Source organism: Ictalurus punctatus, chromosome 18, assembly GCF_001660625.3.
Source record: "Ictalurus punctatus breed USDA103 chromosome 18, Coco_2.0, whole genome shotgun sequence".
In the NCBI taxonomy this organism is placed as follows: Eukaryota; Metazoa; Chordata; class Actinopteri; order Siluriformes; family Ictaluridae; genus Ictalurus; species Ictalurus punctatus.
In genome coordinates this window covers 5239942-5252500 of record NC_030433.2, presented here as the reverse complement: position 1 = coordinate 5252500, position 12559 = coordinate 5239942, and the positions used below count along the sequence as shown (strand labels likewise).

The 12559-nt window shown below is 40.6% G+C and overlaps 1 protein-coding gene across 8 annotated transcripts in view; it reads left to right on the top strand.

The window, feature by feature from the left end:
- Window positions 1-12559, top strand: part of vav2 (vav 2 guanine nucleotide exchange factor) — a 184927-nt gene that overhangs the window by 140439 nt on the left and 31929 nt on the right. For all 8 annotated transcript variants that reach the window (XM_053687741.1, XM_053687743.1, XM_053687739.1 and 5 more), the window contains 3 exons: window positions 7145-7250; window positions 9769-9867; window positions 11857-11925. In XM_053687741.1, the coding sequence (XP_053543716.1) occupies window positions 7145-7250; window positions 9769-9867; window positions 11857-11925 (274 nt within the window). The remainder of the gene's footprint in view (window positions 1-7144; window positions 7251-9768; window positions 9868-11856; window positions 11926-12559) is intronic.

The window sequence follows — 12559 nt, the reverse complement described above, 5'->3', positions numbered from 1 at the left end:
AACAGTCTGCCGTAATTCCCCTCATCGGTTGCCATAGCAATGGTATGGATCGAGTCCAAGCAGCGTAGGAGTTAAGATGGGATGGAGGAAAAGAGGGATGTAGGAACGGAGACTGAGGAAGGATGAAAGAGAGAGAGAGATAGTGCTGGCGTTTGCTCACAGAGCCACAGCGACCTCTCGGATCCTTCCGGAACCAGTCTCGGCTCTCACAGCTGCCTAATGTAATCACACACTCCTGTCCCACATCAGCCACGTCAGCTTTTACGGTGGACGGAGAGGCCTGTCATTTCACTGTCGGAGCATCAAATTCGAAATACGCTCGTCATATTGGATGGAGTCGGCGTGACATGATTTTGTTTTCAGGTGTAACACACAGTTAAGTGTGTCTTTGAGACTTAAAGGTACCTGATTGCCTGTGAAACATTTTTTTTTCATCAGATTTACTCTTTCTCTCTCTCTCTATCTATTTATTTATTTATTTATTTATTTATTTTTTAAATCAGTAGACACAGAATGCCTTTAGATTGTCTTTTTCAACTCCCACCTGTTTTGCTCAGAGGGTCGTTAATATTCATAAACAGACCCATGATTATCAGTTAATATTCATTCACTGAAACCGATCAGAAATGCGAGTCTGATGCAGCGACAAAAAACGTTTTACAGACTTCCTAATTCCACCAAACGAGAAAGATAGCATGCTCAGCGAAGAGAGCAATGTTTTGCATATCAATAGAAACCGGAGACGACTTAGAAAATCAGCATTTAAATTTTTTTTATTTTTTATTTTGTTACCTTTACAAACCTTAGCGGAAAAATGCTGATTCCTTATTAAATGTAATGAAACCCCTTAAATTCAATCAATCGCTTACAATCTCAAGACGTTGTCAGTGCCACGGTGAGATTAATGGCCTGAGTAGAAACAATTGCAAGAGGAATCTTTGGGTTAAAAAAAAAACAATTATTTTAACCACATTAAAAATGTGGCTCTTTATTTATTTATTTGTTTGTTTGTTTATTTATTTATTTATTTAAATGCACTAGCTCACTGCAAAGCTGTGTCTGACTTCACTCGAGGTCCGCTTGGTCATACCCTTCTCGCACTACTACTACTCATCAGCTACTCATTGTTGGTGCCAAATGAAGGTGATATTACTGTGTTTACATTACAGGTTTGCATTTTACCATCCAAACAAACTATAAACTAATTCATTGATGGTAAGTTGAGAACACATACCATGATCAGAGTGATCATATTCCTGACATCAAGATGTTCCTAAGCCGTTTGTGTTCGTTTCTTGGCCCGAAACAAGGTTATTTTTTCCCATGCTTGACATGTCAGACATGTGTTCCGTACTTTAAAGCGACCGTTAGAGCAATGATATAGTGTCTGATTCCCCTTGAGACTCTGCAGAAGAGTATTTTCTCTTCACCTTGGTGTTGTGAAGAAACGAGGACAGACCGGTAGATGAGTGCTAGTCGCGGTAAAACGAAGCGGCAGCACAACACACGACAAGTTATTGGAGTTAATTGCGGCTGTTTAAGGTAACCTAGGAGGTCACTTCCTATCCACTTTCAATAAATCTCCACCGGCAGGGGTCCCGCGTTCCACCGTGTTTAATGCGTCCATCCCAAATCTTGACAAAGCATGAAATTATTCAGTTGGCGAGAGCAGGCCGAATTGCTCAGAGACTCCCTTTCCTCCGTTCAGCTGAAATAGCAATCAGGTGCCTGGACACACACTGTGTCACAAGCGCTTTCCCTCATCCTCTCCGCTAGCTGCCGTGGTGCTGAGGTGCCCAGTTTAGTGTACGCTCAGGACAGCTCACCTTATGCACGTTACATCAGGAGCACGAACTAACGTCTGAAAATGTATACATGAAACGCGTGCGTGTGTGTGTGTCTGTATATGTGTAATATATATATATATATATGGGAAAAATAATGAGTGTATTATCCAGTGCCAAGGTTACTACAGTGTCCATAATATTAGTAGCCAGATTTGAGTGTAAGCAGTACAAGGCTACAGAAAGACGTGATCCGTTATTTGCTTATTTTCACCGAAGTGACGCTGTCCGTATTTCTTTGGCTGGTTTTAGTAATACAGAGGAATAAAGGAAGATAAACCATCAGAGCGCCTGACTTAACTTTACCAGTGGGAAAGATCTCATAGCCTCTAAACTAGAATATATAGCCCAGTAATCATCATCATCATCATCATCATCATCATAATAATAAACACAATTTATATATACGGCACCTTTCATTTGCTAGAAAGTCTCAAGACAATTCGCATAAAACAATACAAACAACGGTTAAATGTGACAAAATGATAAGGACGCTATAGTAAAGACGATGAGCGTCCCTGTGATGGAACTCTGTATTATTATTATCATTGTTATTTTTATTATTATTATTGTTGTTGTTATTATTATTATTATTATGAATGGTGAGAGTAATTATAGTTTTAGTTTGGGGTTTTGAGTTATATTTTACTACCAAAACTCATGTACGTAAAGGAATGTAAATGAATAAACCGGTCGGTGTGGTTGTAGCGATTTAATCCATTATAGATGAATTTCAGGAATGTTTGGAGGAGGATCAAGGACTCGCTGCCGCCTGCATCAGAATCAGTGCATGGTTAAACCACTTACATGTCTGAGAATATAATCCGAGTCAATAACCGGTTTGTTTTTGTGGGCTCCATGAACTATTTCCATCAGGATTATGGGTAATGGTAGCCTGACAGTCTGAACTGCGACGGCACAGAGGCAGCGGGGAATGTAATTTTATCATGTCGGACATGTTCCTGGATCTTTTCGGTGTTCTCGAACCAACATTTATGTATCAGCGTGTGTCTTCTGCTCTTGCCACTACTCATAGGCACTGTATTATTATTATTATTATTATTATTATTATTGTTATTGTTGTTATTATTATATGATTTCCAGATTATAACATCTTGTACATTTTTGCATGGTCTTGCCTGGTCTTAGTCTTACTGAAATGATTATTAGGCATGTTCCAACTATATCACTCACACCATTAAAGGGGTCATGACATGTTTTTTAATGTATTTTATTATCTTCCCTTATGTGTAATTATAATATTAAATTTTTTAGTAAATTAATTTATGACCTTTTCCCAGCCTGTCTCTGACCCTCTGACTGAAACGATCGGTTTTTGTGTCCTCTGCCTTTAAGACCTCAGTATAACCACCATGTGACCACCGACTGCTATGATTGGCTGACATCTTTGCCTGTGAAGTAATTATCGACGCCCCCTTCCGTAACACGTACGGTACTGTTTTCAGCGACTAAGTGCCGGTGGGCGGGGCCAGCGGTGGGATAATATAAAAGTAGGTGTCGGTCTCACTGTAGGGGCAGTCGTATGCAAATGTTACCCGTGTGACATCACAAATCCTGCCACATCCAAACGATGCTTGGTTAAATAAACGCTCTTTTTGTACTAAGGAGGATGTATTAAGGAGGTTTTTAATGGTACAATGACGTCTTACATGTAAAACGATCAAGGAAAATTTTATTTCTCATGTCATGACCCCTTTAAGCACAAATCATCTGATCTGATCAACTATCAAGGAAAAAGGAGGCAGAGGCAGATTTTAGTGAGCTGTCAACACCCTCATTACCTTTGAAGCTTTAAAAACGTCCCAAAACAGAGATGGTTATTTACGGTTATTTAAAATCGCCGTTTTTTTTTTACCTATTTGTATTATAATCATTTTTAAAGAGCTAACAGTAACTTTGATGCTCGGAAGCCGTCTGGAGCGAACTTTCAGTAAGCAGCTAAGGAAGAGCAAGAGGCACACGCTGATGATGTCACATGGCTGTGGTTGGTTAAAACACGTCGGTCCACGAGCACATTCGGCTTGAGGAAAACGCATTCCGCACTGTAACCCATGGCAACTAGAGCTCCCCACTTTGTGCTCTGCCTATAGGGCTGGTCCACGTACAGTATAATTCCCATTGTGTGACAAGCAGCATTCTTCCCTTTGCTGTTCTGAGTTCAGTCAGGAGGGATTTTGGGGGAAAATGCTAGATTCTGCCCTCACACACTCACCACGAAGTCCATCACAGATCTCTGCGCTAAGCTAGATCCAGCTGATGCTCTCCTCGGGCTTGTTTCAGGGGACAAAGCAAGAATTTGTCTATCTCCTTGTGTTCCTCTCTTAATGGTCAGGGAAAATTTCCACACAGCCCCAAGAGACCGTTTGGCTGAACCACTAACCCTTAATTAAAATATTAGACAGTCAACGATCTGTGTGTTGAGAATATTTGATTAAAACAACGCGTTTTGTTCCATAACTCCGATTCCTGTCATATTCACAAGCGAAAGAAAAAAACACGAAACAAAGTCAAACTCGGATTACTAGAACGATTAGTTATTGTTTTTGCGGCCGAAAGGTTTCTCCCACGCTCTTTTATTATATGAGAGAAAATAAAAATAAAATATTTGAAGATAAACAAAGATGAGTATAATCCGTAGCGACCATTGTTTCATTGAATGTGTGCTTTTAACACACTAGATCATTTGATTTCTTAAAAAGGGCAAGTCTGAAATCTCACATTTCGGTCTCATCCCTATGTTAACCAGGATTATGTCCGCTTTGCATGACCCATCCCTTATCCGACGCGCAGAAGGATGGGTTATGCAAAACGGACATAATCCTGGTTCAATAAACCCCGTACAATCCTGGTTTATTATCCATTTATTCATCTTAAGAAATGTTTCTCCGTAGCACCTATGAATTATTCTGCAGTGACACTGAAGCAAGTTGTGGAGTTATACGAGCGAGGAAGTGCTGACTAGTCTGGCGAGTGTAAAAGTGTAAAAAAAAAAAAGCTGAACTGAAAGAAGCTCAGAGCTTCTTCCTAGCTAAAGATCGCGTGTGTGACTGTGGTCTCCAATAAGGACTGATTCTATCACGCTAGGCAAAATGTAAGTGATTAATATTGCTTTTAACCTGGAGTAAATGTAACGATTTTATATTATATACAGTATTAAAGCTTGTCTTCTTCGTAGCAGGGAATCCCGCTAAAACGTGTAAAGGTAGTTACATAACATTCCTTGTCCAGATGAGCGATTAACGGGACTGAGTTGTGGGAGCTGTTAACTTTTAATGCTTAATGTTTATTTTGATAAATAAGACTGTTTTGTAGTGAGGTTCAAAACGTGTATTGTAGCGTTCTCCGTATGGTGCTGGTATCCAGCTATCAAGTCTGTCCAGTGTGACTGGAACTTTTAGTCATCTTAGTCATCCGTGGTATTGCTTTTGGCGAAGAATTTCAAGCATCTGTTAAGCGATAAAGGGTCCGGTTTTAGCGCCGTTAAAGTGACTCAGTAAAGCTCCTGCTGTGTGCACTGCTCTCTGACGACATCACAGTTATGAATGTGGTGACGTTTAAATGCTGTAATAATAATAATAATAATAATACCCAGACTGAGAGGGAGCTGAGTGCTGACAGCTGATTGTTCTTCACTGTGTGCGTCTGCAACAGGACATAGAAAGTCATCTTACACTGATGACAAGGTGATCAAACTGGGTCAGGCGTTTATTTTCTTGGGAGGAAGGCAGTGTTAAGGGTCAGAAGAAATGTCCACACACACATGCATACGCACACCCACACACACACACACACACACACACACACACACAAAATATTACTTTAATTGTGTTGTCAACTGACATCTGACATTTTAGACACAACCAGATACACTTGATAAATAAATAAACACTGCTCTCTCGTTCTAACTTAGACTCTGGATCTGAGTCTGATCTGATTGTGACTGACTCTGATTCTGATTCTGAATTCGACCGATTCTGACTGGCTGAGTCTAGCTGATTCTAACTATGAATCTGATTCTGACTCTGATTCAGATTGGCTGATTATGACTCTGGTTCTAACTCAGATTCTGATTGACTGACTCTGATTCTGTTTGTAACTGGTTCTGATTCTGACTCTGATTCTGATTGTGGCAGACTCTGACTCTCACTGTGACTGACTTTGATTCTGACTTTGATTCTGACTTACTCTGATTCTAAATTGCTGATTCTGGCTGAGTCTGACTGACTCATTCTAATGTAGACTTTGAATCTGACCTTGATTCTGATTGGCTGATTCTGACTCTGATTGTGACAGACTCTGATTCTGTTTGTAACTCTGCCTGATTCTGACTGAATCTGACTCTGATTCTTACTCTGTCTGATTCTAACTTAGACTCTGCATCTGACTCGGATCCTGATCGGCTAAATCTGACTGTAGTTTGCACTCTGAATCCGACTGTAGTGCTAACTCTTACTCTGACTCTAATTCCGAGTCCAGCTCTGAGTCTGATTCTGACAAACTGATTCTAATCCAAGTGCTGCCTCTGATTTATGAATCCTTTTACCAACATAATTGGTGGAGATCTATCACAGAAATCACACTGCAGTGTAGATCTTGCTCAGGAGCAAGAGCTTTGTCATGAATCACTGTTTAGATGAGTCTTTCATGTCTTTCCTCAACCTGCACAGTGCAGTGTGTTCTCACTGAATTCTGCACTTCCAGAAGCTATAACAACACAGTAGCTCAGTTTAAATTCAGCCCAATCGGTCATTAATAATCCGGCTGATGGCTCAATTGGGCAAAAGAACCTGAGGTCAGTATGGCTTACAATCAAACAAAGCAAGGTGGATAATCCCTAAAATGGCCATTTAAGTAGAAGAATAAACAGTCTGTCAGATTATTTTCGCAATCAAGATATTGAACCGGATTCCGTCTCGGTCACAAGTCTGCCGAACGAACAAGCACGGACGGTAGCATTAATGCTAAATGCTGCCTCATATACGTGTTTGATTCCGATTAAATATAAGATGCATGTGAACAGAGATCTGTTACAGGTTTATGGTAATCTCCATTACACTAATCTCCATTAATGAACGTTCCCTTCCTGTTTATTGACTGGTGCTGTTGTAAATGTGTGGAAAGATTATTTGGAACGGTATGTTCAACACCTTTGGGCAATTGATTCAGCTGCAAATGGAAACTTCTGTAGAGTACGTGCCTTTTGTTCATCATTTTTGTTAACGTGTGTGTGTGTGTGTGTGTGTGTGTGTGTGTGTGTGCGTGTTAAATCTACTCTACAGTGAGCACGATGTGGGTGAGGACGATATCTACGACTGTGTGCCATGTGAAGATGAAGGAGATGATATCTACGAGGACATCATTAAGGTGGAAGTTAGACAGCCCATGGTGAGTGATATGATGCTCCTAATGGCATTTGTGTGTGTGTGTGTGTGTGTGTGCGCGCGCGAACAAGCGGGAGAGAGAGATTACGTATGCGCTCATGTTTGAGAGCTCATTTGGAGAAAGACTGAATTATTCTTCCTTCATTATTCCCAAGGCTGTGTGTGTGAGTTGATGTGCTCTGCTTACTTATGCCACTTTGCCTCCTTAACGCTGCAGATCCGATACATGCAGGTGAGTTCCTACTGCATATGAGTGTGTTGGTCCCTCAGTGCCCTTTCTCTCTGTCCCCCTTAGTGTTCAGTACGTCCGCTCCTACACAACGACGTCCGCGCTCAACCGCAGAGCTGTCACGTCAGATAGCCGGAACTAGAAAATCGTGTCTCTACAACCGACCAGGAAATTCAGGAGCTTCTGACCAATCAGATTTAAGAATCCGTCATCGCTGTGGTTTAAGCAGCGGTATTAAACGGCAGCGTGTTCAGAGTATTAAAGCAAATATCCACAAACATAATTGTCGTAACGAGACCTGGACAACAAACACCACTGTTTTGGTTGCTACATTTATTTAACCTCTAATCATAGTGGTGTTTATGTAAATTAGGCAATCATAGTACAGCAAGACGGACTTGTCGAAAAAAAAAAAAACGGGGTTGGACAACTGCTTGTTTTTATCGACTGTTAAACCTCGGTATCAAAAATAGGGATAAACGAAAAGGGTTTGACGTATAATGAGTAAACTATAACGTATAGTTTTTCTTTCTATACAATATACAAATATACCGTAGAACAAAATGGTGTTCTCCAAGGCCTTGGTGCAGCATACAATAGAAAACTGACCAAATCCCAGGAGAAGATAATTCCCCGGACAATATGTAGTGCAAATTAGAAAGGTTCCAGCGCAAATAGGCAAGAAGCAAGACGATAAGTACACACTGTATAATAAAAGCACGGCAACACAATGACAGTAGGATGAACAGTACATGGATTGGCGTGTGATGGGTAAGCAACCGAGAAACAACAGAGGTAGCAACAGAGAAATAAATGACTACCTGGTTTACTACCTGGCCCTTCTTCAAAAGAGAAAATGTAATATATAGGGTAATTTCCTGCAGTGACTGTGCTGGAGACAAAACTGTGACAGCCCTGCTTAACAGTGAACTGTTTGACCGGTTGTAAACAAACATTAAATAAATAAATCACTTGGACAGAATAAAGTGTGACACCACCTAGAACAGTCAAGCTGCAGAATGATAATCGTTAAGAGGCGCAAACTCCAATAAAGGTGAATGACATTCGCCGAAGTGGAGACGTTGCCACGTACGTACCGTATATACCAGCTAATTTTGCCATTATAACGGCTTTATTACTGTTTTAGGAGCATTAATATTTATTAATAAGTTGCGTTGTTTACAACCGAGGAAGTGGCTCGTCGAGTAAATGGCTTGTTGACCCTGTAGATCCTTGAATAATTGTTAAACCCCATCAGGAACGTAAACATTGTGAACGAGCGTGGGTCGAGTCAGATTCCCGGTTAAGTCAGGGAGATGGAGTAGATCTCTCGGCGTAGAGCTGGGGATGATTTTAAACCACCATGAAGAGAGGAGAGGGGGAGATGTTTCCAAGCTGCGCCCTGCACACAGAGACAGAGAGAGAGAGAGAGAGAGAGATCTCATCTTTATCATCTGAGAACAACTCTTGTAAAAGGAAGAAAAGACAAGGCAAAAATTCCTCGAGGAAGACACAAGCGAGGGGGGAAAAAGGGGGGGGGGTCACTGGGTGTTTCCCCAGACATAGCATGTGTCTGCGGCTGTTACTGAATCAGAAACGTCTCTAATCTCCTCCCCAACCGCTTCCAGCACGGATTACACGCACGTTATGATGTAACGCACACGTTCACTGCAAGTCACAGATGTTCAGTCATCTTACCGAGCCCTCAAATGCATCTGATGATCCTGAGTTCCTCAGATGCGGGCAACATGGAAGACCACCATCCTTCCTTCCTTCTTTCATCTCCGTCTCTGCGTCTGTCTCGCTCTGGTTTTCGGGGTGGTAGATGTTTATGGAAATGAAGGATGGGTGCCGTGGTTGAAGTTCCAGATGTTCTGATGATGTGTGTGCACTGGACTGAAGTTTTTCCCAACGTTTATACGGAGCTAAACCATTAGCTTTGCAGATCATGTTTCAGTCCACTGGTGTTTTATTAAAAAAATAAATAATAATAAATAAAAAAAAAAACACATAATGCTGTGAATGAACTCCCCTTTCCCAAAGTGTGCTGTAGAACCCAACCTTATTCCCTGTCAACTGTGATCCATCTGTATGAGTTTGATGTTCGTGTGATATATGCCTCGTCCCACTTTGTTTCACTTTCCTCTTTCTGCGTTATGGTCTGCTTCCTCCCGACTGTCGTAGTTCCTCTACCTTATAGTTTAGACAGGAATTCAGAAAACTCCTTGCTTTATTGTCTTTTCAGAATGCCCTACAGTGTTTTGTGTGCATGTGCTTGCTGTTTCCATCACAGAAAATGGGCATGACGGAGGACGACAAGAGGAACTGCTGCTTGGTGGAGATCCAGGAGACGGAAGCGAAGTACTACAAGACACTGGAGGACATTGAAAAGGTGAGGATGGAGTGGTGGGGTCGAGACACGTTCTCCCTGGCTCAAATCGAGTCTAAATTGAGTCATCTCACAAAAACGGCTTAACTGGTAATGGATAATTTTAGGCATACGTCTTTTTTTTTTGTCACGTATTTAAATATAATTTTTTTTTAAATGGCCGTCACTCATTGTAGCACAGATTAGAGCGTATTTATGCAGCCTGTTTACATGCGAAAGCAGGACAAGTTCCATCCAATTTCTAGGTCTGGGTCCAAAGGACATGGTTACGGTGATGTCCTGGAGGGGGCGGGGTTTACGAGGTCATCGAGTGGAGTATAAAGTCGTACGAGCTGGAAGAGGAGGAATGGACGAGGATACGAGAGTACAAAAGAGCATTTAAAGGCGTGGGTTTGGAGAGAGAGAAAACAGCTTTGCGTGGGATAGAGAGACGGAGGGAACAAGAAAGAGGGAGAGAACTCTTTCACCTCTCTTTTTATAGCTTAATTAGGAGATACAGATGTCGTCTCAGCAGATCGATACTATTGGCCGAGGTCCTGAGCGAGTCCTCTAAGCATCGCTTTTACATGCACCCTAACACACACGTTTGCAATCCACAGCCTTCTTTCATTTTCATTCGTCCTCTCGCTTTCTTTCATTCGCTTCAAAGCCCGTCGCAACACATTAGGCAATTAAAATGTTCACATTGAAATATTCCACAATCAAATGGTTAATATTTACTTGTCTACTTTTAACACAATACAAGTCTACCAAAACCTTTATTTATTTGTTTGTTTATTTATTTATTTATTTCAACTCTTGGCCTGATGTTTTGGAAAAGTGTGTGTGTGTGTATATATATATATATGTATATGTATATATATATATATATATATATATATATATATATATATATATATATATATATATATATATATGTGTGTATGTGTGTGTGTGTGTGTGTGTGTGTATATATATATATATTTGTGTGTGTGTATGTGTGTGTGTATATATGTGTGTATATATATATATGTGTGTGTGTGTGTGTGTCTATATATGTGTGTGTGTATATATATATGTATATATATATATATATATATATATATATATATATATATATATGTATATGTGTGTGGGTATATATATATATTAGCTACTTATTCTACTGCTAATGATCAATGTGTCTCTGGAACTAGGCGCATTAATATTCATATCAAACTCATTTGAATACTAAATCCATCCATCCATCCATCCATCTTCTATACCGCTTCTATAAGCACTTTTTATAGGTGTTTGGCCGCCCTATTCTACACGTGAACATTTTTGCTAGTATTTTCTCATTTGTACGTTTTTGGATCTTTGGATAAAAGCGTCTGCTAAATGAGTAAATGTAATGTAAATGTTTTCTCTCCAGTTTTCTACTCTCAGTCTAGCCTGACGTCTTGTAATAAAACAGGCCGTCTTCGTTGCATTGCAGTGATACGTTTCGATCACGATAGGTAATGAGAGATGTTCTACTTTATTTGGCTCAGCATAGCAAACATTGGTAATTGGGTAAGCATCAATCCCAGATGATCGTTTGATTCGTTTTTGCCCTGATTGAGTCAACATCGCTCCTACATGCAAACTCCTCATTACCTTTCAGCTGAGATAAATGATTTCATTTTTTTTTCTTCAGGATTCATGCTGTTTAGAAAATTGCCAGCGCTGCTATATCTATATGTAACGCTTTTTCTCTCTCTTCAAAGCTATTTACGTGTTTTGATCAGCAGGGGGGACACGAGACGTAAATGCGAACGCTGCAGGAGGGTTTTACGGCTTTACCTTTGAGAGGGCGCGAATGCTGAGGATACGGCGTTTGCAGAACCGAACGGGAGTTGAATTACTGCAGCTGTTTGTAGAACATAACGAGCAACGCTTCTAATCGTCACTTACACAACGCGTGGGAAACTGTAGGGAAGTGTTTATACTGTAGATAAAGACTGTAAGATCTCCTCCTGTCTGTTCCCACAGAGTTACATGATCCCCCTGAAGCAAGTCCTAACTCCACAGGAGATGAAGGCCATATTTGTGAATCTAGAGGTGCGTCAACTTTTGCTCTGCACTACACCAATTTTGTAGTCTGAATGCTAGGTGTGGTGATCTGGGGTGTAAATGTGGTGTTTGCAAAAAAAAAAAACTAATATTTTATGTCTATAAAAAACTCGAAGAAAATGTTTATTTATATTTTGAACTTGCCTAAGCTGCCTTTCTTTAAAAATCTTTCTTTAAAAATGTCATCCTTTGATCAAGTTGTCTGGACAGCTACATGCCATAGCGAAACTAGGTACAAGCTGTTGAAATGTCTGTGATGCTCCTCCTGAATTAAATCTTTAAACGCCGTTTTCACACTTGGTCCACACTCGGGATTGATTTTGGGCTTGTTTTCATCATCGCAGGTTTGCTTTCACATTAAAGAAATCCTTCCAAACCGTGGACGCATTGCTCGGTGCCTCAGTCTAGCCTGACGTCTATATAAAATGCGTTCCATCTCTTTCACTGAGCGCTAATAACTTTTTACCCGGCATTACGAAAGCAGAAACAGGATGTAACCTGAAAGTTGACCTAATTACGTTACTCTGTATATGGCGCAGAGAGCGGATAGATTTCACACACGATGAGGACCACACCATGGTTCGATTAGAACGAACCCCAGTTCACCATTTTGAAGAGGAGT